The sequence below is a fragment of the Dermochelys coriacea genome, chromosome 23 (assembly GCF_009764565.3).
Source record: "Dermochelys coriacea isolate rDerCor1 chromosome 23, rDerCor1.pri.v4, whole genome shotgun sequence".
In the NCBI taxonomy this organism is placed as follows: Eukaryota; Metazoa; Chordata; order Testudines; family Dermochelyidae; genus Dermochelys; species Dermochelys coriacea.
Window position 1 is genome coordinate 12497753 of NC_050090.1, and position 23774 is coordinate 12521526.

Here is a 23774-nt window from a genome sequence, read left to right on the forward strand (position 1 = left end):
CAGGAAAAGGCAGATCTATGTGATAGGGGACTCTTTATTGAGAAGAATAGACAGGCCTGTAACCAGAGCTGATCCAGAGAATAGAAGGGTGTGCTGTCTTCCGGGTGCTAAGATACGGGATGTAGACCTGAGGTTGAAAAGGATCCTAAAGGGAGCGCGAAAGAATCCCCTAATTATCCTTCATGTGGGAACAAATGATACGGCTAGATTCTCGCTGGAAAGTATTAAGGGAGACTATGCTAGGTTGGGGAAGACGCTTAAGGAAATTGAGGCTCAGGTGATCTTTAGTGGGATCCTTCCTGTTCCTAGAGAAGGGCAACAAAGGTGTGACAAGATTATGACTGTCAACAGATGGCTTAGGCAGTGGTGCTATAAGGAGGGCTTTGGGATGTATGGCCACTGGGAGGCATTCATGGACAGAGGACAGTTCTCTCGGGATGGACTTCATCTGAGTAGGGAAGGAAATAGACTTCTAGGATGGAGGCTGGCACAACTGATAAAGAGAGCTTTAAACTAGGAATCTGGGGGAGATGGTTGGGAGATGTCCAGGTAATCTCCACAACAGATTTTAGCATTGAGAGGGAAGAAGACGAAGTAAGAAAGGATACAGCCGTGGGTAGGAGAATGTATATAAGGAGCGAGGGCAGTGTGGATACTAGTCTAACAGGTTATACTGGCTGTAGAATGACTGTGCCTAATAGGGTACAAAATGTGAGTGAGGCCAAACAGTAAAAATTAAGATGTTTGTACACCAATGCAAGGAGCCTCGGTAACAAAATGTAGGAACTAGAGCTACTGGTGCAGGAAGTGAAACCAGATATTATAGGGATAACAGAAACATGGTGGAATAGTAGTCATGACTGGACTACAGGTATTGAAGGGTATGTGCTGTTTAGGAAAGACAGAAATAAAGGTAAAGGTGGTGGAATAGCATTGTATATCAATGATGAGGTAGAATGTAAAGAAATAAGAAGCGATGCAATGGATAAGACAGAGTCTGTCTGGGCAAAAATTACATTGGGGAAGATAACTAGTAAAGCCTCTCCTACGATAGTGCTTGGGTTGTGCTATAGACCTCCGGGATCTAATTTGGATATGGATAGAGCCCTTTTTAGTGTTTTTAATAAAGTAAATACTAATGGAAACTGCGTGATCATGGGAGACTTTAACTTCCCAGATATAGACTGGAGGACCAGTGCTAGTAATAATAATAGGGCTCAGATTTTCCTAGATGTGATAGCTGATGGATTCCTTCATCAAGTAGTTGCTGAACCAACTAGAGGGGATGCCATTTTAGATTTAATTTTGGTGAGTAGTGAGGGCCTCATAGAAGAAATGGTTGTAGGGGATAATCTTGGCTCAAGTGATCATGAGCTAATTCAGTTCAAACTGAACGGAAGGATTAACAAAAATAAATCTGCAACTAGAGTTTTTGATTTCAAGAGGGCTGACTTTCAAAAATTAAGGAAATGAGTTAGGGAAGTGGATTGGACTGAAGAACTTATGGATCTAAAGGTAGAAGAGGCCTGGGATTACTTTAAATCAAAGCTGCAGTAGCTATCGGAAGCCTGTATCCCAAGAAAGGGGAAAAAATTCATAAGAAGGAGTTGTAGCCCAAGCTGGATGAGCAAGCATCTTAGAGAGGCGATTAAGAAGAAGCAGAAAGCATACAGGGAGTGGAAGATGGGAGGGATCAGCAAGGAAAGCTACCTTATTGAGGTTAGAACATGTAGGGATAAAGTGAGACAGGCTAAAAGTCGAGTAGAGTTGGACCTTGCAAAGGAATTAAAACCAATAGTAAAAGGTTCTATAGCCGTATAAATAAGAAGAAAACTAAGAAAGAAGAAGTGGGGCCGCTAAACACTGAGGATGGAGTGGAGGTTAAAGATAATCTGGGCATGGCCCAATATCTAAACAAATACTTTGCCTCAGTCTTTAATAAGCCTAAGAGGATCTTAGGGATAATGGTAGCATGATAAATGGGAATGAGGATATGGAGGTAGATATTACCATATCTGAGGTAGAAGCGAAACTCAAACAGCTTAATGGGACTAAATTGGGGGGCCCAGATAATCTTCATCCAAGAATATTAAAGGAATTGGCACATGAAATTACAAGCCCATTAGCAAGAATTTTTAATGGATCTGTAAACTCAGGAGTTGTACCGAATGATTGGAGAATTGCTAATATAGTTCCTATTTTTAAGAAAGGAAAAAAAAGTGATCCGGGTAACTACAGGCCAGTTAGTTTGACATCTGTAGTATGCAAGGTCCTGGAAAAAATTTTGAAGGAGAAATTAGTTAAGGACATTGAAGTCAATGGTAAATGGGATAAAATACAACATGGTTTTACAAAAGATAGATCGTGCCAAACAAACCTAATCTCCTTTTTTTAAAAAATAACAGATTTTTTAGATAAAGAAAATGCAGTGGATCTAATTTACCTAGATTTCAGTAAGGCATTTGATACCGTGCCACATGGGAAATTATTAGTTAAATTGGAGAAGATGGGGATCAATATGAACATCAAAAGGCGCATAAGGAATTGGTTAAAGGGGAGACTGCAAAGGGTCCTACTGAAAGGCGAACTGTCAGGCTGGAGGGAGGTTACCAGTGGAGTTCCTCAGGGATCAGTTTTGGGACCAATCTTATTTAATCTTTTTATTACTGACCTTGGCACAAAAAGTGGGAGTGTGCTAATAAAGTTTGCAAATGATACAAAGCTGGGAGATATTGCCAATTCGGAGAAGGATCGGGATATTATACAGGAGGAACTGAATGACCTTGTAAACTGGAGTAATAGTAATAGGATGAAATTTAATAGTGAGAAGTGTAAGGTTATGCATTTAGGGATTAATAACAAGAATTTTTAGTTATAAATTGGGGACGCATCAATTAGAAGTAACGGAAAAGGAGAAGGACCTTGGAGTATTGGTTGATCATAGGATGACTATGAGCTGCCAATGTGATATGGCTGTGAAAAAAGCTAATGCGGTTTGGGATGCATCAGGAGAGGCATTTCCAGTAGGGATAAGGAGGTTTTAGTACCATTATACAAGGCACTGGTCAGACCTCACCTGGAATACTGTGTGCAGTTCTGGTCTCCCATGTTTAAAAAGGATGAATTCAAACTGGAGCAGGTACAGAGAAGGGCTACTAGGATTATCCGAGGAATGGAAAACTTGCCTTATCAAAGGAGACATAAGGAGCTTGGCTTGTTTAGCCTAACTAAAAGAAGGTTGAGGGGAGATATGATTCCTCTCTATAAATATATCAGAGGGATAAATACAGGAGAGGGAGAGGAATTATTTAAGCTCAGCACCAATGTGGACACAAGAACAAATGGGTATAAACTGGCCACCAGGAAGTTTAGACTTGAAATTAGACGAAGGTTTCTAACCATCAGAGGAGTGAAGTTTTGGAATAGCCTTCCAAGGGAAGCAGTGGGGGCAAAAGATCTATCTGGTTTTAAGATTCTACTCGATAAGTTTATGGAGGAGATGGTATGATGGGATAATGTGATTTTGGTAAGTAATTGATCTTTAAATATTCAGGGTAAATAGGACTAATCCCCTGAGATGGGATATTAGATGGATGGGATCTGAGTTACCCAGGAAAGAATTTTCTGTAGTATCTAGCTGGTGAATCTTGCCCATATGCTCAGGGTTTAGCTGATCGCCATATTTGGGGTCGGGAAGGAATTTTCCTCCAGGGCAGATTGGAGAGGCCCTGGAGGTTTTTCGCCTTCCTCTGTAGCATGGGGCATTGAGGGAGGCTTCTCTGCTCCTTGAAGTCTTTAAACCATGATTTGAGGACTTCAATAGCTCAGACATAGGTGAGGTTTTTCGTAGGAGTGGGTGGGTGAGATTCTGTGGCCTGCGCTGTGCAGGAGGTCGGACTAGATGATCAGAATGGTCTCTTCTGACCTCAGAATCTATGAATCAAGGATCTACAACCTATCCTGAAGGATGACCCATCATTCTCACAGATCTTGGGAGACAGGCCAGTCCTTGCTTACAGACAGCCCCCCAACCTGAAGCAAACACTCACCAGCAACCACACACCACACAGCAGAATCACTAACCCAGGAACCTATCCTTGCAACAAAGCCCGTTGCCAACTCTGTCCACATGTCTATTTAGGGGACACCATCATAGGGCCTAATCACATCAGCCACACTATCAGAGGCTCGTTCACCTGCGCATCTACCAATGTGATATATGCCATCATGTGCCAGCAATGCCCCTCTGCCATGTACATTGGCCAAACTGGACAGTCTCTACATAAAAGAATAAATGGACACAAATCAGATGTCAAGAATTATAACATTCAAAAACCAGTTGGAGAACACTTCAATCTCTTTGGTCACTCAATTACAGACCTAAAAGTGGCAATTCTTCAACAAAAAAACTTCAAAAACAGACTCCAATGAGAGACTGCTGAATTGGAATTAATTTGCAAACTGGATACAATTAACTTAGGCTTGAATAAAGACTGGGAGTGGATGTGTCATTTCACAAAATAAAACTATTTCCCCTTGTTTATTTCCTCTCCTCCTGTTCTTCTCAACTGCTGGAAATGGCCCACCTTGATTATCACTATAAAGGTTTCTCCCCCCCACCCCACCCCCGCTCTCCTGCAGGTAACAGCTCACCTTTCCTGATCACTCTTGTAACGGTCTGTATGGTAACACCCATCGTTTCATGTTCTCTATGTATATAAAATCTCCCCACTATATTTTCCACTGTATGCATCCGATGAAGTGAGCTGTAGCTCACGAAAGCTTATGCTCTAATAAATTTGTTAATCTCTAAGATGCCACAAGTACTCCTATGTATATATTTATTATCTAATTAGAAGTTAATAAAAAATGATGTTCTTACCCCAAAGCCACTTCATGACGAAAATAAATGAAGAGCTGGAGAAAACGATGAAGAATAATACTTTGCTTCCTATGTGCATTGTGAAGTGATTGCAATATAATTCATCCAATTCTCTGCCAATGGAAATTGAAAACATCACAAACCGTAGCATGAGGTGTACACACAACTAGAGCTGTTCAGGAATTCTTCTACAATGTGACTGCATCCGAAAATGCTTATTCATCAAAACCAAACAGCATGTCTGGCCAGGGGAGTCTGGACTTCTGTATCAGAGGACTCCCCAAACTTTGGGGGACTCCCCATACAGCCAAGGGAGTCTCTAGGATTTGGGGCAGCCAGCTGCTCTATTTCATTTTGGGAAAACTGAATCAAAACCATTTGATTTTTAAAAAAAATTCAGAATTTCCTTTATGTGAGAAATTTCAAACTTTCCATTTTTTGTTCTGAATCAAAATTAAAACTTTCAAAATTTCAGAATTTACAACAGAATGGAAATTTTGAATTTTGACCAGCTATATACAAAACTGCATTCATTTTACATGGCAACTTCTACTTTCCTGAAAAACAAAACACTAAGAAAAAATTATCCTTTGTGGAAGTAGACTGAGGGAAGACAAAGTAATTCATGTGATATTTAGTTAACTCTAGACACTTTCACTTGTCAGTGGCTGCATGGATAAAATTCAGACCAATCTATGGGTGACGTAAACTCAGCACATTCTGTGATTCTATTCTGGGCTATGTGAAATGTGCTGATTTTTCCAGCCAAGTTTCTAATAGCAAAATGTTCTCACTAAAAAGTGATACAAAACACACACAGAACCAACAAATAAGTACTAATCTCCTCCTTTGCTGGATGGGGCTTATGTAGAGTAGACATGACATGGCATTCACCATTGTGGTCTGTAGAACAAGGCTGGGGAATTTGTGGTTCTATTTTTATTATTATTTCTGTGGCAGATGTTATGAAGGAATTTATTCTCCGCTGATCTCAAATGAGAACTTTTCACTAACACAAAAATTATTTAAAAGAAATAATTCAAATTCAGACTCACAATACATTGTCTTGTAAATTCACTGTATTTCTTTTTCCAGCAATGCTGATTCAACTGCTACTCAGATGACAGTCACACACCTTCTAAAGTAGAGACCAACATAGGAAAAGTGAGTACTGAATGTCTCCATGAGTGAGCCTGGAAGAATCAGGCCATGTAGTAACAATTTATGTGTAGCTACTGCAGTATTTTTCTTCTCAAAGGGCTTCACAAACATAACAAACTCAATTACTTCCTTGTACAAAGTTCAAAGTACAACACGGCTAGAACAGGAATTTAACACTTCATTCCCTTGAGACTGCAAGGAGAATTTATGTAGACAAGCATTGGTTAACAAAATTATGTTACCCAAGACACCAGGGTTAATTCAGTCACCATCACAAGAACATACCACAATATATATTGTGTCATGTCCAGAGCCTCAAGCACCAACCCTCATTGTTGGAGGAGCCTGAACTGGCCTGAGCCCCAGGCCTACCCAAGTCACCCAGGCCCAACCTTAGTTGTCCTGGACCGCTGGCCAGCCCGAGTACTGGCCCATGCCACCTCTGGCTCCCCTAGCCCCTGGCCCGAGCCCTGAGCTCCAGGCCACTGGCTGGAGCTGAGTCCCCACTAACTTCAGGGGAGAGGGGAAGCAAGGGCAGGGTCTTGGGACAGAGTGTGGGTGGGGTCATGGCCTGGGTTAGGGGAGGTTTACCACCCCTACCACCCATGCTGCCTGGAGATCCAAATCCAGTAACCTTGAGTAGCTGGTGGGTCTGGTTATGGCTGCTTGCTACCTTTAAACTCTGCCACTGCGTAATTGCTGCAAGTGAAGTCGGAGCAGTCATTTCCCAAAGTTATTTGTTAAGTGAGGAGTGAAAAATAAAAGCAGTTTTCTCAGTGAGGGGATGGGCGGGAAGGGAGCAGATAGGGCTGTGGATTTATTGCTCTGCAAAACTCAAGTAAACAGCTCTTAGGTTCCTTTATAAATACCAGCCCAAATCCCATGCACTGCTTTCAAGACGTCTCTGAACGGGATTAGCAGAGCTAGATACAAATGTTCAGAAGTTTTTTCAATGGAAAATAGGGACAAGTTTGCCATAAGGAAGCATGGGCCGTGGATCACCTGCTAAGGCACCTGGGTGGATGTCACCTAATCCATTCCCTCCCACTGCAGGGACAGCCGGTGTGGAGATGTGTTTGTGCAAGATTATTACTGAGAGAGGCTCCCTCATAAAGGACTATAGGAATTCTGAACTGTGCCCTGAAAACAGAAGGTGAGAACACGATATAGCTGTGTACAGCAGATACTCGCTGGTTTGTTGTTTAATGAACTCCAAAATCATTCCATGGTGTCAGAAGTGCTGAATGAGAGAGACTGCAGTCATTTTGAGGTTAACTCCTGTGTTTGAAACTGAAAGCAGAGTTTCCAGGACCACATAGTATTCACCTAAGAGTAATGCACCTTGGAAAACATAATCCCAACTATATGTATAAATTGATGGGGTCTAAATTAGCTGTTACCACTCAAGAAAGAGCCCTTGAAGTCACTGTGGATAGGTCTCTGAAAACATCCACTGCCTCACATGACCTTCTCATAAACGAACTAAGGAAATGCAACCTAGACAGAGCTACTATAAGATGGGTGCAAAACAGGTTGGAAAACCATTCCCAGAGAATAGTTATCAGTGGTTCACAGTCACGAGAGAAGGGCATATCGAGTGGGGTCCCACAGGGATCAGTTCTGGGTCTGGTTCTCTTCAATACATTCATCAATAATTTAGATAATGGCTTAGAGAGTACACTTATAAAGTTTGCAGACGATAACAAGCTGGGTGGGATTGCAAGTCCTTTGGAAGACAGGTTTAAAATTCAAAATGATCTGGACAAACTGGAGAGATGGTCTGAAGTAAATGGAATATAAGAACATAAGAATGGCCATACTAGGTCAGACCGAAGGTCCATCTAGCTCCATATCCTGTCTTCCAACAGTGGCCAATGCCAGGTGCCCCAGAGGGAATGAACGGAACAGGTAATTATCAAGTGATCCATCCATCGCTCATTCCAGCTTCTGGCAAACAGAGGCTAGGAACATCATCCCTGCCCATCCTGGCTAATAGACATTGATGGACCTATCCTCCATGAATTTATCTAGTTCTTTTTTGAACCCTGTTATGGTCTTGGCCTTCACAACATCCTCTGGCAAGGAGTTCCACAGGTTGACTGTGTGTTGTGTGAAGAAATACTTCCTTTTATTTGTTTTAAACCTGCTGCCTATTAATTTCATTTGGTGACCCCTAGTTCTTGTGTTATGAGAAGTAGTAAATAACACTTCCTTATCTACATTCTCTCCACAGGTCATGATTTTATAGACCTCAATCATATCTCCCCTTAGCTGTCTTTTTTCCAAGCTGAAAAGTCTCAGTCTTATTAATCTTTCCTCATACGGAAGCCATTCCACACCCCTCATCATTTTTGTTGCCCTTTTCTGAACCTTTTCCAATTCCAATATCTCTTTTTTGAGATGGGGCGACTACATCTGCACACACTATTCAAGATGTGGGCGTACCATGGATTTATATAGAGGTAAGATGATATTTTCTGTCCTATTATCGATCTCTTTCTTAATGATTCCCAGCATTCTCTTTGCTTTTTTGGCTGCCGCTGCACATTGAGTGGCTGTTTTCAGAGAACTCTTCACAATGACTCCAAGATCTCTCTCCTGCGTGGTAACAGCTAATTTAGACCCCATCATTTTCTATGTATAGTTGGGATTATGTTTTCCAATGTGCATTACTTTGCATTTATCAGCATTGAATTTCAAATACGATGAATTTCAATGAGGACATGGTGCAAAGTGCTCCATTGAGGAAGGACCAATCAGTTGCCCACATACAGAATAGGAAATGGCTGCCTACGAAGGAGTTCTGCGGAAAGGGATCTGGGGGTCCTAGCAGGCCAAAAGCTAAATATGAGTATAACGCTCTTGCAAACACAGTGAGCATTCTTCTGGGAATGTATTAGCAGGAGTGTGGCAAGCAAGACACGAGACCTAATTCTTCTGCTCTACTCCACGCTGATTAGGTCTCAACTGGAGTATTGTGTCCAGTTCTGGGCGCCACATTTCAGGAAAGATGGGGACAAACTGGAAAAAGTCCAGAGAAGAGCAACAAAAATGACTAAAGGTCTAGAAAACTTGACCTATGAAAGAAGATTTTAAAAACTGGGTTTGTTTAGTCTGGAGAAGAGAAGACTGAGAGGAGACAGGATACTTGTTTTCAAGTATGTTAAAGGTTGTTACAAGGAGGAGGAAGAAAATTTGTTTTTCTTAACCTCTGAGTTTAGGACAAGAAGCAGTGGGCCTAAATTGCAGCATGGGAGGTTTAAGTTGGACATTAGGAAAAACTTCCTAACTGGCAGGGTGGTTAAACACTAGAACAGGTCAGACAAACACCTGTCAGGAATGGTCTAGATAATACTTAGTCCTGCCATGCGTGCGGGGACTTGACTAGATGACCTCTCAAGGTCCTTTCCGGTTCTATGATTTTATTATTAGATTTTTTGATGTTTTCCTATATCTTGTTTGAAGTTTATAAATGTAAGCTAATTAGCTTGTAGATGTCTAAATTCTGCTTCTGTCTCATAATGCTTCCTTACTGCATTCATTTGATTCAGGCATTAAAAGGGAATAATATCATTTAGATGGAACTTGGGGTGTAATCATATTGTTATACTGATTTCTCTTTGACATTTATAACCCCACATAGTAAACTACTGGTGAACTGTTTAAATAATTAATTGCATTATGCCAATGAATACAACTAGTTACTTATGTATGCATAGGAAACAGATTACCTTCAAAGCAACAGTATACATTATCTATTCTTCATCCCAGAAAGGCTCTGCTGTGATGATGGCTAGCTGCAACTAAAAAGAAAGCTTTGGACCCAATCCTTTTTATCTCAGATTTGCTTGAACTTTGTCAGGGAAAGTCTAAACCCCCAAGACTGAGATCTCCAGGTTACTCTGGACTCACCATGGAATCCTCATGGAAGAATTTGAACAAACTCTGCACATGGACTGCCGACTGAACTATAACCTTTTAAATTGATTTCAGAAAGATCTTTACAAATCAGCAGCCTCACTATCCCTGCTATGAAACTGACCTAAGAACTTTACCTCATATCTGTGTGCATGTCTTTTAACCACAGTAACTCTCTTTCATTTTTCTTTTATTAATAAATCTTAGATTTAGTTAATAAGGTTTGGCTGTAAGCGTGTATTTTGGTGAGATCTGAAATATTCATTGATCTGTTGGGCAATGTGTCCAGACTTTCGGGATTGGTAGAACTTTAGATATGGTGAATAAGATTTTTAGTAATCCCTCACTGTTCTAGGCTTGGCTATGTGGATGGGAGCCAGTAGCTGCAATGTTTAAAGGAGACTGTATTTTGTCTTGTTGAGAACCAGTGTGATAATACAGAAGCTGTTTTGTTACTGGAATTTAAGTACAGCGTAAACGAGCAGTTTGGAGGATTGTCTGCCCTATTGCTTGCAGTTTGTCGTGAGTATGAATTCTCAGCGTGGCTGCTCCAGGCCCCACAGTCACATATAGGAGTTCATAAATATGAGGTTTTTCATGGGAAAATATTCTTTTATATTATTATTTTTCAATAGAGCACTCTAACCCCTAGATCCCTTTCTGCAGTACTCCTTCCTAGACAATCACTTCCCATTCTGTATGTGTGAACCTGATTGTTCCTTCCTAAGTAGAGTACTTTTCATTTGTCCTTATTAAACTTCATCCTATTTACCTCAGACCATTTCTCTAGTTCATCCAGATCATTTTGAATTATGACCCTATCCTCCAAAACACTTGCAACCCCTCCCAACTTAGTATCATCGGCAAACTTAATAATTGTACTCTCTATGCCAACATCTAAATCATTGATGAAGATATTGAACAGAAACAGTCCCAAAACAGATCCTGCGGAACCCCACTTGCTATGCCCTTCCAGCATGATTGTGAACTGTTAATAACTACTCTCTGAAGATGTTTATCCAGCCAACTATGCACTCACCTTATAGAAGCCCCATCTCAGTTGTATTTCCCTAGTTTATTGATAAGAAGGTTATGTATAACCATATCAAACGCTTTACTAAAGTCTAGGTATACCACGTCCCCTGCTTCTCCCTTATCCACAAGGCTTGATATCCTATCAAATAAAGCTATCAGATTGGTTGGACATGATTTGTTCATTACAAATCCATGCTGGCTGTTACCTGTCACCTTATTATCTTCCAGATATTTGCAGATGAATTCCTTAATTACTTGCTTCATTATCTTCCCTGGCACAGAAGTTAAACTGACTGGTCTGTAGTTTCCTGGATTGTTCTTATTTCCCTTTTTATAAATGGGCACTATATTTGTCCTTTTCCAGTCTTCTGGTACCTCTCCCGACTTCCATGACTTTTCAAAGATGATAGCTAAAGGCTCAGATGTCTCCTCTATCAACTCTTTGAGGATTCTAGGATGGATTTCATCAGGCCCTGGCGACTTGCAGACATCTAACTTTTCAAAGTAATTTTTATCTTGTTCTTTTTTTTTTATTTTAACTTTTAAACCTACCCCATTTCCACTAGCATTCCCTATGTTAGGCATCCCGTCACCATCAAACTTCTTGGTGAAAACCGAAACAAAGAAGTCATTAAACACCTCTGCCATTTCCAAGTTTCCCATTGTTTCCCCCTCTTCACTGAGCAATATATCAGAAAGTATATCTTGATGTAAAATATACTAGTATTTTATTATTATATTATCTTTAGCATTACAACACTGAACCCTCTATTATGTGACAAGAAGATTAGTGTCTATTGCTCTCCTCTACACACTCAGCAAGATACAGTTAATACAGATCAATGTTAGTCCAAACTATGTATTTGCACAAAACTCCTTCTGATCATATGCTACTGTTTTAGGAAGATTTGGTTAATTGGTGGAATAACCAGAAAGGTGATGAAATAGACAAAGCCATCATAGTAGTATTGGATATGCTCAACATAAAGGAAAAAGAAAATGCAACTTTAAAAACTGAAAATTAGGCTCTGAGAGATAAAAGCTGGTGTTTTAAAACATGTGACTGTCAGGAGGATGGAAAACGTCCCAGAGCAAAGGAATTACAATCACCATGCCTGGGACACTCCCCCAGTTCCAAAGCGGGGGAGCTCACACCCGGCACTTGCCAGCCAGCTGCACCACCAATTAACTATCTGTGGGAAAATCTAGCAGCAAGAAGCAAAGGAGATAAGCCAGAACCCCTCCATACATTTCTTCATGTGAAAGGCCAAATTTGGGCACTTCCAGGGATGATGAAGGGGCGCCACAAGGATTGATTGCCCCAGGGGAGCAAGAACAACGTTTGGCTCCAATCAAAACGCAGCTAAGGAGGTTCAGAAATGTTAATGTGGAAGGCAAGCAAGTGAGGGGACTCAGGACAGAAACCACTGAGATCTACCGTCCCTTTACCCCACAGGAAAAACAGGCACTGCTGTCCGATTTACCCCAATTCAAGCGTGATAACAAAAACACTGGGACAAGCTGGATGGCCTAACTGAAATACACGGTCTCCACAGGAGAGATGTTCACATCCTGGTCAAGTGCAAGTCCCCCAGGGATGTGTGGGACAACTTAGACAATAAATGGAAGATGGAGCACTGGGCTGAAGATTATAACCCTAACCCCGCAGGAGGGGATCAGGCTGAAGAACCAGCAGGAATCCCAAACCCAGACGCAAGCAGTGTCACAGAATTCAGGAATGCACTATCTGCTGTTCTATGAGCCCAGACCACCAACTGGGGGGCCTCTGCAATCAGTGGTTCAGCAGAAAGGGAGTCTGCCATGTCCTGTGCTGAAAAGTAGTGGAATGCATTCTGCCCTTATTCAGACGTGGAGAATATAACAATCCGAGACTATGATGTGTTCCTCCAAATCTTAAAGGAAGGGCTTTCTGTGGACCACCAAGCAGTCCTGGCATTAGGCATCTCAGTGGGAGAGACATACTTGGCAGTAATGAAGTGGGCCACAGAAGCAGAAAACAGAAAGAAGAGGAAGGTAGCAGCAACCACCCCCTCTGAGGAAGTTGCAGCAGTTCATGGAGTCAAAACCACTACCTGCTACACTTGTAATAAACCTGGACATCTCGCATGCGACTGTAAAGATAAAAAGAAAATCAAAACATGCAGTAATTGTAAAAGGAACGGCCACATAAAGGAAAACTGATTCCATCTGGGGAAGGGGGGGTAAGGAAGGTCAGTAGCCAAACAAGCGGAATAAAACTGATACAACCAGTACCCAAAAAACAGAAAAGGTTAAACAAACCCAGGAGTTGCTCAAACTCCGGGCTAGCAAATAGGTATCAGTGGCCTCCATGGCTGGAACTGAAGGCGACCCCAGGATTATTTCTTAATGCATGAGTGCGGGGTCAGCTGAGCAGTATGTTAATAGACACAGGAGCCTCGGTATCGATAACCAGCCAAGATCTCCCCCCTCACCCGTCGAACCATATGGATTGAAAGGGTGGGAGGGGGAAGATTAAAAGCAACCCTAAGCCAGCCAATAGAAATAGAATTTGAAGATATGGTTACACTCAGTCAAATCTGGGTTTACCCCGAGCAGGGAGATACAATTTGCAGCAAAGATCTCCTTAAAGAGCTTGGGGGGGGGGGTAATCAACCCCAGCTGCATTGAATGGACAGGAGGGTCCAAGCAGGAAAGACCATCTCAAAATATAGCCATGATTGCCAGTAGCAAGGCAATAAAACCAGAGTGTGGGGGGAGGGAGAATCCAGTGGAAACATTGTGCTCCCTTCACTCATGGAGAAAGAATACGTGTGTGTGTGTGTGTTTCGCACCTGGAATATCACTGTAATCCAAAAGTCAGAGTCTGGCGCCCATGATCCCCAAACAAGGAATGGAGGGAGGGAGGCACCTTAGACTGAGATTCCCAAAAGGCCACACACTAGGTAGCTCCTTGTTTAAATGAGCCAATGAGAGAAGCCAAGGTGAGCAATGTGTGCTTAGCCCTGCCATATCCAAGAGACAGGTGACTAAGTACAGAGCCGGTTTGCAGTCAGGATTTATTGGTGACTCATGGGGATAAATTTTAGATAGTAGATTTCCCTTTTTTATGCTTAGAAATTTTGTATGTTGTGAAGGCTAATTGTTTAAAAAAATCCCCCTGATTTACGTAATCATGAGGGATAATAAATATATATTTTGTTTTGTTTCATTTCAAATTGAAACATTTCTTAATAACCAGAACATCTTTCAAAAATCAAACATTTGGATTTCTCTCTCTCCCACTTTCTCTCTCTTTTCTCCTTTTTTGCCACTGAATGCAATAGATTGACTGAGTGAGGTCTGGGGTTTGTTTGCTTGTTAATTTTTTTTCCCCATGGGTTCTCCAATTTTGGAAAAGTTAGAAAGAACAAAAAGCAAAGAAATGTAACAAAGTAAAAAGGAGAAAACTGACAGAAAGCGGGAGAAAAGCAAAACTCAAAATAAAGGAAAAAGCAAAAACTGAATGATTGAAACACAATGTTATCTACAAATTGAACAAATTCATTTTCTTTCATTTTGATTTTTTGCCATGAAAAAATCAAAACAGTTCAAATGAAATGTATTTGGGGAGTTTGACCAGCTCTGATCTTCAGTCTCTTTTAAAGCTTTCTTATATACACTTTATAATCCAAATGACCCCAAATAACTAGTAAGGGTTTGGTTTTTTTGTTTGTTTTCCCAATTTCTTCCCCCTTTTAACTCCAAAGACAACTGCCAAAATTACCAGCAGAGCAACGCTCTTAATCCTGTGAAATATGCATCGCCTCCTCTGAAGCAACCTCCATTAAACACAAGGCAAGAATAAAAATTCACAAGTGCCTTTTTATTCCCTTTTTCTTCTTTTCACCAACTGCCTGCCCATCCCATGCACATGCAGTAGCCTAGTATATTTTACACCAAGATATACTTTCCAATGTGATATTCTATTGTTAAGAATGAAAGTCCTTTTGTATTTGGGAGCTCTAAAGACACGTCTGGTTCTGCCATCCCCACAGATCCCTCAGAGCAGATTCCTGCCTTAAAGGTCCAATAGCAAAAGGAGAGTGGTTTTGGTTACAACTTTCCTCTTTCGAAAAAAATAAAATAAAATAGTGAAGTGCCTACCTTTCCTTAGCATTACAACACTAAATAAACCATTATATGACAAGGAGATTAGCATCTATTACTCTCATCTACACACAATTAATACAGATAAATGTTAGTCCAAACTCTGTAAATTTGCACAAAACTTCTTCTGATTATATGCCACTGTTTTTTGAATGAATTGCAATTTTTTTCATCGCTTCAGTTATGAAAACATCCCTGCAGTGCATCTAAACTTTAATTTCAGTCATTCCAATTTTTCCAGAAACAAGAAGTAACTTTTAAAAATCCCAAATCTAGAGTATATATAAAGTACATATTTTAAAAATGACTTATCTGAATTATAAATTACATTCACACACAACAGATTTGTGTACTCACCTCAGAACTCGCTCAGCAGACACAAATAAGACCGCCAAAATCCGTTGGACTATAAAAAGCAGGTGTGGGCAAAGGGCAAATATCTGAACACGCACTCAGGAAATGTGTGAGGGAGGAGACTGAAGGTGAATGAAAGAAAATGCCATCTGTGTGTGTGTGTGTAGGTTGCACCCTACCCCATCCTGGTTCTCAGAATCCACAGATCCTGAGGATTTGTACACAGATGTACATGACTACCCAATGTGCAGGGCAATGATGAATTGTCTTAATACAAAAAGAAAAGGAGTACTTGTGGCACCTTAGAGACTAACAAATTTATTAGAGCATAAGCTTTCGTGAGCTACAGCTCACTTCATCGAACCTACGGACATGGCAGTTAAACAAACCGGGCCGGCACACCAGGGGCTTCCCCTGAACAAGCAGTGGACCACAGTTGAGAACCACTGTTCTATTCTGAATTTGTCCATCTTCAGATTCCAGGCTATAGATCTCATGATTTTTTAATCCTACATTAAGGAGCCCTCTACTATCAGAAATCTTTTTCTCGTGAATATACTTGAAGACTGTGATCAAGTCATATCTTCCCATCTATTGGCCTCTGTACCAGTTAGCAGGTGGGACACTATGATGTAGAGAATGTTTTATAATAACAATTCTGTAATTACTGCAGTTAATATAGACACTGGTGTGCTGCCTATTAAATAGGGTTTTATGCAAGAAGCACCTGTGTTCTGTGACCTAACAGCCTGACATTTGATTTCTAGGATAAATTTAACATGTACATTTTGAGTTGGATTTTTTTCTGGCTCATGCATCAGCAACCGAACTATTACCTGAATTTTGAGTGAAAATATTTGTTGTGTGAAGTGAGCTGTAGCTCACGAAAGCTTATGCTCTAATAAATTTGTTAGTCTCTAAGGTGCCACAAGTACTCCTTTTCTTTTTGCGAATACAGACTAACACGGCTGCTACTCTGAAACCTGTCTTAATACACAATCTCCCCCATAAGGATAAGGATGAGTGAGCCCTCCGAAGTGGTTAAGCCTTGGCTCTGCAACCATGGAAATGTCCCAGTATCTAGGGGGTCCTCCCACAGATCTCAGGGCAGCTGTTGGAGTGGCAGTAGTCCCTCACATTCTTGCCTCAGGGCTTCCAGTGTCCTTATTCCCCTTACCTCAGGGGGCAGCCAAAGTTATGCCTCCCTCACAGCTGGCTGGTATGATAGCCTGGGCCCTCCCTCTCCAGCTGGCTCCAACCCAGGGCTCTAGGAGTGGAAATAACACCAAGGAGTGCCCTGAGGCTGCTTCCCTGAACCACTTCCCACCTCTTTCTTTCCAAGTCCAGAGAGCCGTCAAAGTGTCACTAACTATCGAGCAAAAGATGGAGTGAAGGGTTCCCTAATCCTTAAAGACAAACTAGTCCCTCAGCAGGGACTCCCGCTATACCCTTACTCAGGTAAGGGTACATGCACATCTGCAAATTCCTACATTTCAAGGCCAGAAGGGACTATTGAGGTCATCTACTCTGATCTGCATGAAAGCCCAAATGATCTCTCGCAGCAATTTTTGCATCAAGCTGATAACTTCTGGTTGAGCTGTAGCATCTCTTTGAGAAAGACATCCTGTTTCATTTCAGTGATGGAAAATTCAACACATTCCTAGGTAATTTGTTCCAAGTGTTAACTACCCTCACTGTTAAAAACAGGTTTCAGAGTAGCAGCCGTGTTAGTCTGTATTCGCAAAAAGAAAAGGAGTACTTGTGGCACCTTAGAGACTAACAAATTTATTAGAGCATAAGCTTTCGTGAGCTACAGCTCACTTCATTGAATGCATCCGATGAAGTGAGCTGTAGCTCACGAAAGCTTATGCTCTAATAAATTTGTTAGTCTCTAAGGTGCCACAAGTACTCCTTTTCTTTTTGTTAAAAACATGCACCTGATTTCTATTCCAGTGGTTCCCAACTGTGGTCCACCGCTTGTTCAGGGAAAGCCCCTGGCGCACCGAGCCAGTTTGTTTACCTGCCGCGTCTACAGGTTCAGCCGATCGCGGCTCCCACTAGCCGTGGTTCGCTGCTCCAGGTCAATGGGGGCTGCGGGAAGCGGCGCGGGCCAAGGGATGTGCTGGCTGCCCTTCCCGCAGCCCCCATTGGCCTGGAGCAGCAAACCACGGCCAGTGGGAGCTGCGATTGGCTGAACCTACGGACATGGCAGTTAAACAAACCGGGCCGGCACACCAGGGGCTTCCCCTGAACAAGCAGTGGACCACAGTTGAGAACCACTGTTCTATTCTGAATTTGTCCATCTTCAGATTCCAAGCTATAAATCTCATGATTTTTTAATCCTACATTAAGGAGCCCTCTACTATCAGAAATCTTTTTCTCGTGAATATACTTGAAGACTGTGATCAAGTCATATCTTCCCATCTATTGGCCTCTGTACCAGTTAGCAGGTGGGACACTATGATGTAGAGAATGTTTTATAATAACAATTCTGTAATTACTGCAGTTAATATAGACACTGGTGTGCTGCCTATTAAATAGGGTTTTATGCAAGAAGCACCTGTGTTCTGTGACCTAACAGCCTGACATTTGATTTCTAGGATAAATTTAACATGTACATTTTGAGTTGGATTTTTTTCTGGTTCATGCATCAGCAACCGAACTATTACCTGAATTTTGAGTGAAAATATTTGTTGCCAATGATTCATGAAACACCAAGTGCCCAGCTGTTCATGCTGAGTTTGCAGAGCACCTGGTTACTTGTAGACAGAACTCATTTTCACCAGTCATTGAGAGATACTAAATATGGAGTCTGACCCTTTATAAGAGTCATTTCTCAGAGTTTGAACCTGTATTGCATTCAAGGGCTTTATAATAGGACTTAACAATGAGTAAGGGTTGAAGAATCAGATAATATCTTGGCATTCAATTCTATTATGGGGAGGAGGCTGTATAGGTAGAGAAGGCTATGTATTGCTGGACATCATCTTTAGTTGACCACTTAATGGCCAATGCTGCAAGATACTGTGATTCTTGATTCTCATCAATTATACAGCAGAATCGAACTCCCAAAGAGGGCAAGTAGTCATAGAATCATAGAATATCAGGGTTGGAAGGGACCTCAGGAGGTCATCTAGTCCAACCCCCTGCTCAAAGCAGGACCAATCCCCAACTAAATCATCCCAGCCAGGGCTTTGTCAAGCATGACCTTAAAAACCTCAAAGGAAGGAGATTCCAACACCTCCCTAAGTAACACATTCCAGTGCTTCACCACCCTCCTGGTGAAAAAGATTTTCCTAATATCCAATCTAAACCTCCCCCACCTGTTGTCACCCATTTTGTTTATCTTTTATTACGTTCAGGATGGTCAGCAATAGGATTACATGACAGTTGGGAATATTTCAAGCAAGTATACTAAAGCCCTAGATTTATATAAAATCCCATTATAAGTGAGACATCCTGGTGGACATTGCATTTATTCCCCTAAGTAACCAACTGTCCAGCATAACAATGGGCCATTTAGGAAAACAGCTGTCAGAAATAAGCTATTAAGAAATGAAACACTGATTCATTTTAAGTTTTTTTTTAATTTTATCAGTTTGTTTCTTCAAGAGAAAAAATGTCAAATTTCACAACATGTAAACAGGTTTCAGAGTAGCAGCCGTGTTAGTCTGTATTCGCAAAAAGAAAAGGAGTACTTGTGGCACCTTAGAGACTAACAAATTTATTAGAGCATAAGCTTTCGTGAGCTACAGCTCACTTCATCGGATGCATCCGATGAAGTGAGCTGTAGCTCACGAAAGCTTATGCTCTAATAAATTTGTTAGTCTCTAAGGTGCCACAAGTACTCCTTTTCTTTTTACAACATGTAAAATAACTCATTTCTTCTCAGCAGTGGGTTAATGCATCCTCTTCATCAGAATTTTTGGTACTTGTGTCTCTATTAAGCAGAATTTATCCCTATATAACCCCTCCAGGATGTACATGCTCCTTGGTAGAGCTTCCAATACAGCAACCAACCTTGTTTAAAATCACTCCAATTAAATGGACTAAACTGTTTCAGCTTTAGTTAGATTTGGTTCTTTCTAGTATTTTCTTTTAACACACTTTGTTGGGAAAGGATTGGTATCAGATGGAAACCTTTATTTTAAGGCACAGAAAGAAAAGAGCAGTCATGATGTTGGATTGCACTTGGATTTCTAATAAGAAGTTGTAGTAGACCTTAGCTTGACATATGTTTTGGCCAAATCAGGCCATGATGATTCACTCTCTGTCCTTTCTTTCTTGCTCTCTCTTTGTACAAATTGCAAGGCCAAAGTGCTAATTATCTCAGGCTGTTACAAGACAGAGTCTGCGCTAAGGAGTGATAAGAACTTTGAGAAAACAATGCTGCTCTTCAAAGCAGCACACTGATACACTCACCCTTTGCGAGTTTTATGATGTTTACTTAGATTTCTGTATAACAAGAGAGGGTGAGAGAATTGGATTGAATCTGTTACATCCTGAAAGTCATGAAATTTTTAAGTAAAAGAATAAGTATAAATGAAATGTAAGAATAATGAGTGCATGTGTGTGAGTGTTTGAAATACATAATTAATTGGTTAGTCGATGGTGCCAGCCTAAGAATTACGATTCCAGTATTGATGGGCCGAAGAAAGTGCAGAGTGGAGATAACCAGACGACCCCCGGAGTGCAAATCAGAATCCACCCAATTGCATCAAACTTAGGAGGACAGAAGAATTGAAAAACAAGATAACGCCCAGCCGTCATGGATGTGCCATCTGCTGATTGAGCTGATTAATGGTCATACATCAGCACGATGAAGCAGCCTCCATAGACTTGTATTAGACCAAAGACCTATAAGAACAGAACCGAGGAACTTAGTTCTTCGAGTCTGGTTCTGCGACCACCCTCCAGGAGCATCAGATGCGCATCTGACAAAGACTCGGCTCCACCCTCGTGCCCAGGTCACCTGGCCAGTGACTTGGCATGAGCAACCTTTAGGCTAGTAACTATAACAACTTTGCAGAACTTGTGTGAATGTGTTTGAGTGAATGAATAGTGATAGTGATTGCATTTGCTGATTTTTTTCTGTTGTATTTACAATAAACGCAGCATTTTGCCTTATCCCTCTTATAAGATCCTACAGGTATTATTTTATTAGTGTAACGATGAAAGCTGAGCTTTTGATGGGGATCCTATGGAAATTTGGCACCCAATTCAATGTGATTTGGGTGCCTAAATCCCTTAAGTCCTTTTGGAAACCCCAGTCTAATGAATTCCTCCCCAAATGCAAATACAGGTCTAGATGCTGAGCTCTATTTTGCTGCTAAGCAAGGAGGGGAGGTTAGGGTCTCTTCTTTCCCACCAAGTCTTGATTGTGCAATGCATACAACATGTATAAACAGGGGAAATGCAGGGCTGCAAAATTCCAGAGGGAATGCTGGGAGAAGGGCTGACCAAAATTTGTCCAGCAAAACCTTTTTTATAAAAAATAAAGTTTTTGAAAAAACAAAACATTTCATAGAAAAGGTCTGCTTTCCTAGAAAATTTCTGATTTTTCACCAGAATGCTGAAAGTATGAAAACGGAACATTCATCGAAAACCCAAAGATTTCCCAGTTTTCTGCTAAAAAAATTACCAGAAACTATATGGGGTTTTTTCCATCTTCACAGTCATTTTCTGCTGAAGGTGGCAGATTGCCTCCTAGGACTCCCTGGTGCTCAGGGGTCTAGCACTCCAAACTACACTGCTACACGGAATGCAGACTATTCCCCTCTGAATGCCTGGCCCGCTGGGTTAAAAAGGGCCAGAACCATCGCAGGGGTAGAACCACCACTGTGACAATAGTGCTCAGTTTTGAACGTCTGCAGTAGTGCTGAGCAAATTATGCACAGAAGGTAACATATTTGTATCTTTTTCTGTTGGTGAATTATCTGTGAGCATTTCTCACTTTTCAGAAACGTATTCACTATTCAGAGTTATTTTCCAAATAATGGCAACAAAACAATTCTTGGCTGTGAGCTATTCAATGTGAGTAACTAACATTTGATATTTGAGCTGCCCTGGTTAGAATTGTTTGGACGGATAAGAATTCAGTTTTGATGGGGTCCTGGGTTCAGCAAACCATCCCTATTCTGCAAAGCACTAGGGTTCACTAAAGTCTAAGGAACTTAAGTATAGTCTTAAATTTTGCTGAAGAGAGATGGCCTTTGCTGCATTGTGCCCTTGATGATCATATCATTTGACATCAGGTTTCTGGTGTGAATATTTGCATTTACTCATTCAAAATTTGCTTTCCACCAATATTCTGTCATCTTTGCTTACACTTTATCATTTCCACTAACATTGCTGTTAGTAAATTAGTTCACTAGATACCTGATGAAAGTGAACACAAAATGGACAAAAGCACAGCCGTCCTTTATTCATTTTTTTATTCAAGTCAATATTTACTGAAAAATTATTGGTCCATTTGACCAGTCATAGTTTCTACTCAGGTCATTGCACTGGCAATTTGCCTGGGTCAGGGGTTTTGAAGTATCTGTTTCGGCCTTTGGGCCATCTTCAAAAATGTCAAACTTGTACCATTCCCCCTTTCTCTCTCTCTCTTTCTCTCAGATTCTATATTAACTAATTAAACCCTTTCCTTTCTTCAATATTGGTTCAGGTTTCCTGGCTCCCCTTGTCTCCTCTCCCCTCAGATGGAGTAAATTTAAAATTCCCATAACTATTAGATCCAATGTTTGATTTCAGAGAGAGGTTAAGGGGCTCATATTATTGTTGACTCATATTTAATTTGTGATCCATTCGAACTCCCAGATCCCTTTCTGCAGTTCTCCTTCCTAGCCAGTCCTTTCCCATTTTGTGTGTGTGCAACTGATTGCTCCTTTGTAAGTGGAGTACTTTGCATTTGTCCTTCTTGAATTTCATCCTCATTATTTCAGACCATTCCTCAAGTTTGTCCAGATCATTTTGAATTTGCATCCTATCCTCCAAAGCCCTTGCAACCCCTCCCAGCTTGATATAGTCTGTAAACTGTATAATTTTACTCTCCATGCCGTTATCTAAATCACTGATGAAGATATTGAACAGAACCGGACCCAGAACTGATCCCTGTGAGACCCCACTCGTTATGCCCTTCCAGCAGGACTGTGAACCACTGATAACTACTCTCTGAGTAGGCTTTTCCAACCAGTTGTGAGCACACCTTCTACTAGACTCATCTAGGCTGCTTTTATGACAAGGCCATGTGAGATGATATCAAAAGCCTTACTAAAGTTGAGATGTATTGAGATATAGCAAATGTGATGGGGCAAGGCCAGATGGCTATAGAAAAGTAGTGGGAGATAGATATATTAGCTCCAAACTAAACAAATCCCTGGTACCAAGATAAGTTAAATGGCAGCTGCTCCAGGTCAATTAAGACACCTGGGGCCAATTAAGAACTTTCCAGAAGGCAGGGAGAAGGCTAGGTTGATTGGGACACCTGAAGCCAATCAGGGGCTGGCTGAAACTAGTTAAAAGCCTCCCAGTCAGTCAGGTGGGAGTGCATGTCAGGAGCTGTGGGAAGAAGTTGCGCGGTTGGAGAGGCTGAGTAGTACACATCATGTCAGGCACAAGGAAGGAGGCCCTGTGGTAAGGGTGAAGTGGAGCTTGAGGAAGTGAGGGCTGCTGTGGTGGAAGTAGCCCAGGGAATTGTACATGTCATGTTTCTTAAAGGTCAGCTACCATAGCTGATACTATTAGGGTCCCTGGGCTGGAGTCTGGAGTAGAGGGCGGGGCTGGGCTTCCCCCGCCCTTTGCCCCCGATTAATCACTGAGACTGGGAGACAACAGAGACTGTGCAAGGAAGGATAACTTCTCCTCACCTCCCTCACTGACTTATGATGAAAATGGCTCAGTAGACTGTGACCCTTGTCTCTAGAGAAAGAAGGGTTACGTGGAGGGTCGCAGTGAGCCTCTGAGGTTAGCGAAATCCGCCAGGAAACGCGGGACCCACGGAGGCAAGGACAGGGCTTTGTCAGACAATAGATAGTCAAGATAGCTGCTATTGCAGGGCGGCTTGTACCAACCTGGGAAGCAACTGGTGCCTGCCACTGGACATGAGGTTCTGATCCAGTCTGGCAATCCCTCTGTCCTTTGACAATAGTGTCAAGTCCCTACTTGTGACCCACCTGGTCACTCTGCTGCCAACTAAGAAGAGTGAAGCAACTCGCAGCATTTCCCATTGCGTTGTTTATTGGTTGACTGAAGGGTTGACGAAGGTAAAAGCGTC

The 23774-nt window shown here is 41.5% G+C and overlaps 1 protein-coding gene across 1 annotated transcript in view; it reads right to left on the reverse strand.

The window, feature by feature from the left end:
* Nucleotides 1-23774, reverse strand: part of LOC119847446 (butyrophilin subfamily 1 member A1-like) — a 99909-nt gene that overhangs the window by 67556 nt on the left and 8579 nt on the right. Inside the window, exons 2-3 of the mRNA XM_043501185.1 lie at nucleotides 5938-6075; nucleotides 4883-4995 (exon numbers count right to left, since the gene is read on the reverse strand). Coding sequence (XP_043357120.1) covers nucleotides 4883-4961 — 79 coding nt within the window. The 5' untranslated portion in view covers nucleotides 4962-4995; nucleotides 5938-6075. The remainder of the gene's footprint in view (nucleotides 1-4882; nucleotides 4996-5937; nucleotides 6076-23774) is intronic.